This window comes from Theropithecus gelada, chromosome 3 (genome assembly GCF_003255815.1).
Source record: "Theropithecus gelada isolate Dixy chromosome 3, Tgel_1.0, whole genome shotgun sequence".
In the NCBI taxonomy this organism is placed as follows: domain Eukaryota; kingdom Metazoa; phylum Chordata; class Mammalia; order Primates; family Cercopithecidae; genus Theropithecus; species Theropithecus gelada.
Window position 1 is genome coordinate 60287686 of NC_037670.1, and position 5609 is coordinate 60293294.

Sequence of the window (5609 nt, forward strand, 5' to 3'; positions counted from 1 at the left end):
TTTGGAAAGCTTGTGTATGTGTGTGTGTGTGTGTGTATCTATACTCATATTTACTAATACACAAGGTTTGTAGATGAGGCTTGACTAAATCTGAAGGTAAGAGTCACACCTGGAGCATCTTCGTACACCCAGTTCCGGGCCAGCCCCAGCATAGAGACTACAGATCATTTACATTTTCTGGTCTACCACATAAACTGCTGATTACTTTCCTATTTTGGAATGACACAGTTCAGAAAAAAAAAATGTAACGCTTAATATTCCTTTGCCTGACTATTTGCTATTTTACTTATGAAGATTATGCGTTCCAGGTAATGATATGTTTTGATACTCCTTTCTATCTTTCTCCCAGATATTTTCTGATGTTTTGATTTCAGAATGGATTCACAGGGGTTAGAGTAATGAGTGAACTGTTTGAAAGAACACTGCTTCCTCAGTAGGCAGCAGCTGCCTGGTTCTCTAGCTACGTTTGACCCAGGATGCCTTAGACAATCCAAGAAGTGAGGACTCTGTTTTCTTCAGCAAAGACTAAGTGGGTCCCATTCTGTTCCTTGGCTTTGTACTTGGGGCAAACTCCTCTGAGTCTCTGGCAGTAATATTTCCCTTAAGTTTTACATATCTTGTTAATTTTTGTCTCTTAGTAATTGTGGATTTTAATGGGCAATGGGAAGTGACTATATCGGAGATTGTTCTCTAGAAGCCACTTGCTCTTAAAAGGCCATGGTGATCTACTCCGTGCTGGCAGAGTCTGAAATGTGATGGTGGACTTTGTCAGCTCAGTGTTTTTTGTCATACAAAGCTTTAAGTAGTTACTGTGTGCCAGTGTTCTGAGCGCTATACAAACAGCAACTCACACAATTCATATAACAATGCTGTGATGATTATTGACTCTGTTTTCAAGATAAGAAAATTGAAGCACAGAGGAGTTAGGTGATTGGCTCCAGAGTCGAAGCTCCTGGCCACTGCTCTCTGTTGCTTCTTGCTGCCTGCTTGTGAGGCACCCCTCTGCCCGTTGCCAATGCAACACGTTTTATTCACTATCTTCCCCATCTCCAGCTTTACAGCATCTTCTTGTATGTTATCATACATGTCAGATAAAAAGTAACAACCGAAAAAGTGTGGTGTGATTCCCTCTACTAAAACATTTTTCACTTTTATTTATTTTTTTTTAAATTCAGGGGTTCTTATGAGCCTAAAGTATACCATTTTATCCCAGTTAAAAATAAATAAATAAGTAAACCTCAGCCAATTTTTATGCTGTCATTACACAGGGTAAATTTAACTTTGCAGAACTAAAAAGAAAATGTTTGTCTCTGTTTCAACAATGCAGAGTGGTATCCCAGCTTTCACATGGCAAACATAATTCACCGAAACATTTTAATAGTTCTGTCTCGAGGATTATAATTAGTAAATTATATTTGAAATTCTCTCTGCATGACTGTCTTCAAGCTGAGGCAGTGGTTTTCTCCTGCCTTCAGACTTGTACCGCAACTGGAACTTACAAAGCTGGCATTCCTGGTTCTCATGACTTCATACTTAAGCTAGAATGATGCCATCAACTGTCCTGGGTCTTTAGCTTTCCAGCTGTCGATTCAGGACATCTCAGCCTCTATAATTCATGTATATGCCTAGTTCTGTTTTTCTGGAGAAATTTGACTAATACAGTTTGTCAATTTCTGCAAAAAGCAAGTCAAGATTTTGATGGAGAGTACATTAAATCTGTATTCATCATCATAATGATCACCTTCTTTGGTTATAGAATTTGGGGTTGAGAGTATTTGTTTTTCTTTTTAGTGTTTCTTCCTCCCAGCAGTTCAAATATATTATTTCCTCATTTTGTGGCTTTTTTTTTTAAATTGCATATTACTCCTTTATTATACTGATCTGGAAAAAGGATTTAGTACAGTTATGCTCAGGTGAACACTGGACCCATGTGGCAGAGCCAAGCAACTAAAACATGATTCAGAAATCAGTGAAAGACACACTTGGACAGGACCAAAGGGCATTTCACCGCCATGAAACAAGGCAGGAAAGGATTCTAACACACACAGCAGGAAGCACTCCTGCCCCTCAGAAGTCAAGGAACTGATCCCATACTGGTATGAGGAATGACTTATTTTCTGATGACCACATGTGGGACTATTTCAGCCACCACAAGAAACCCCAGAAGCGTTATTGTTTTGTATTATTTATATATACTATACTTTTTAAATAAAAGTAAATGTAACACATAACTAAATTCAGGATTGATCCCAAACTTCTAGAACCAGGTCCTCTAGGGTCAGGGAGGAAACAGTTGTCACATCACCATGCAGGTTACATTCATCTTCCACTGGAATGACTAGAGCCCCCAGGCAGTGGCCTGACTGCAGAAGAGCAGAGGACTGGCTCCTGGGGACAGACAGGCTCTGGTGCTTCTCCTCATTGGTCATGGCTTAGCATGGTTCCTCCCCACAAGTCCTTAGTAAACAAAGAACTCGCAGAAACCTTTAACCTCTGTTGGATAAGGGGAGCTTTTCCACAGCTTGGACTGAGAACCTATGCTCTAGAAGTGCTATTCTGACTAGATTGTACGAAGGGAGTGGGTGCAGAAGACAAAATGGCTAAAATGAAAATGGGAGCCACCGGTCCCCATCTGCAGCTACAACTCAAGATGTCTACAGATGTGGTCAGTGTGACATGTGCAGGTGGGAGGGGCAGAGGGACAAGACGGGCAGGGAGGGTGCTCCTGGGGACAGAATCCTCCCGGCTGGCCTTCACTCCTTGACCTTGCCCTGGGCGGCCACAGCTTCCATGGCTTTGCGAACCATCTCTTCATCCCCCAGGAACTGCATGGGCTTGATAGGCTTCAAGTTCTTGTCCAATTCATAGACAATGCGAATACCAGTGGGCAGGTTCAGCTCCATGATAGCCTCTTCAGAGAGACCCTCCAGATGCTTGACAATGCCCCAGAGGCTGTTGCCATGGGCTGCAATCAGTACACGTTTCCCCTCCTTGATCTGGGGAACTATTTCTTCATTCCAGAAGGGCAGAGCTCTGGCAATAGTGTCCTTCAGACTCTCACAGGAGGGTAGCTGATCTTCTGTGAGGTCTGCATACCTGCGATCCTTACTGATGTTGCTGTAGAAAGGGTGGTCAGGCTCCATCGGAGGTGGTGGGACATCATAGGAGTGCTTCCAGATCTTCACCTGGGCCTCACCATGCTTTGCAGCAGTTTCTGCTTTATTGAGACCGGTTAGATCCCCATAGTGCCGCTCATTGAGGTGCCAAGTCCTCACCACTGGCAGCCACATCTGATCAATGGCATCCAGCACTGTCCAGAGGGTCAGGATCGCTCTCTTCTGTACTGAGATGAAGCAGATGTCAAACGCATAGCCAGCATCTCGCAGCGCCTGCCTGCCGCGCTTCGCTTCCTAGTGGCCCGCAGGGCTCAGGTCTGCGTCCTACCAGCCGCCAAAGCGGTTCTCCAGGTTCCATGCGCTCTAGCCCCGCCGGATCAGCACCAGTTTGTAGGCGGCCACGGCTTCGGGCTGGGGATGCCGCACCGACTGCCCTGTTGCCAATCTTACACTTACTCATTTGAAATTAGTTTCTCTTTTTAAAAAATTCCCACTTACTATCTCTAGAAATATTGTTTCTGCTCCATGCTTTCTCTTGCCTCTTTCTCGGGGACCTCAGACTTCACTGTGTTCTCTGTGTTTTCCATTTGATTTTCTGTATTTTCATCTTTATCTCTCCATTTTTTATTCTGGATATTTTATGTCTTTGTCTATATCTAATCTTTGTCCAGCTTCATCCACTGAATTCTAAATTTGTATTATCTTTTCTGTTCTAGAATTTAAATAACTTCTTTTATAGTTCCCAGTTCTCTGCGGAAAGTCTTGTCTTTTATTTCCTTGCATATATTTTTCATAGCTATAGTAAAGCCTATATCTGATAACTCTATTATCTGCATTCCCTGCCTATTTCTATTGTCTATTATTTTTCTTTGCAAAATAACATTATTTTTCATATTATCTTGCATCACATTATTTTGTCTCATCATATATTGATTATTTCTCTTTCAGTTCCAGACATTGTATTTGAATAAGTATAAAAATAATGTTAACCTTAAGTTAATATTATCTTCTTCTGAAATTGACTTATATTTGCTTCTGGAAGGAAGCCAGGGGAGTAGTAATCCCATATGGCCTTGATCTAATCATATATTGAGATGATCCAAAGCTGGTTTTCCATCCCTGCTATGACCAGTCTGTTTATGAATTACTATCGCTCCTGTTATTACCCAATGTGCTCTTCTTGCCTACTGTACAGATAAAGTCAACTCACTGAGACAGCCATATTACAGCAGAGAAAGAGTTTAATAATCACAGGGCTATCCAAGTCGAAGGACGGGTGTAATTATTACTCAAATAAATCTATTCAAAAACTCAGAGGCTAGGGTTTATCAAGGATAGTTTGGCAGGCAGTAGGCTAGGGAATGGAGAATGCTGATTGGTTGGGTCAGGGATAAAATTATAGGGGGTCAAAGCTGTCTTCTTGTGCTGAGTCAGTTCCTGGGTGGTGGGTCACAAGACCAGATGAGCCCATTTCTTAGTATTGGTTACTGGTTCAGGTGGACCACTAGCTAGTCCATCAAAATGCAGGGTCTAGAAAATACTTCTATTACCAACCTTAGGTTTTACAACAGTGATGTTATCTACAGGAGCAAGGGGTAAGGTTACAAATCTTGTAACCTCTGGCTGCAGGACTCCTGAACTATAATTCTAACCTTGTTGCTAATTTTAGTTTTACACAGGTGGTTTTGGTACCTGAGCAAGGAGGCAGTCAGTTTCAGGAAGGAGCTGTTATCATCTTTGTTTTAAAGTTAAATTATAAACTAAATTCCTCCCATAGTTAGCTTGGCTTATGCCCAGGAATGAACAAAGGCAGGTTAGAAGCAAGACAGAATCAGTTATGTCAGATTTATTTCACTGTCATAATTTTTCTGTCAGATTTCCCTCACTATCATAATTTTTGCAAGGGCAGTTTCACTCCTAGGTTGTAGCACTTTGACATCCCAACCCAAAGCCTAGCAAGGAGGTTAGTAGGGCCTTCTTTAGCAGACGCTGAGCAAAATACCCTTATTTACAGCTTCTTAGTCTTCCAAATTTACATTAACTTTTGTGAATTTAGAGTACATCCCTAATCTTGTGAATCTAGATTACATCCTTAGATTAGACGTAATCCTGAGATTACATCCTCAACACTGGGCTCACTTTCTGTGAGATTTCGTCTCTCAAACCTTGGCCGTCTTTTACCTCTCCAATACCTTCAGATCTGTTGTTTTCATATTTCCTAATTTTTTGACTTCTTTTTGAATTCTGCTTGGAGAAAAGATTCATTGTAAAAGACAGCAACTGTTCCCTCCTTCATGCAGGACAAAGAGGAAGCCACTCCGACATACTAATCACCTCCATAACAGCTCCAGAAAAACCACTGATCCCTGCCATGGGTTGGAAAGACAGGCCCACTGTGTGGAGTATGTGAAGACTGAATGAGAGAACCTAGTCAAAGTGTTTGATAAGTTATTGTTTCTTTTTTCTTTTCCTTTTCCACGTTCTTGATAAGGA

The 5609-nt window shown here is 41.7% G+C and overlaps 1 protein-coding gene across 1 annotated transcript; it reads right to left on the reverse strand.

Annotated features, from left to right (window-relative positions):
- Nucleotides 1–1857: 1857 nt before the first annotated feature.
- LOC112620964 (phosphoglycerate mutase 1-like) lies at nucleotides 1858–3531 on the reverse strand. The gene has a single exon (XM_025380067.1). The coding sequence runs from the start codon at nucleotides 3288–3290 to the stop codon at nucleotides 2754–2756; it is 537 nt and encodes a 178-aa protein (XP_025235852.1). The 5' UTR covers nucleotides 3291–3531; the 3' UTR covers nucleotides 1858–2753.
- Between the last annotated feature and the right edge of the window lie 2078 nt (nucleotides 3532–5609).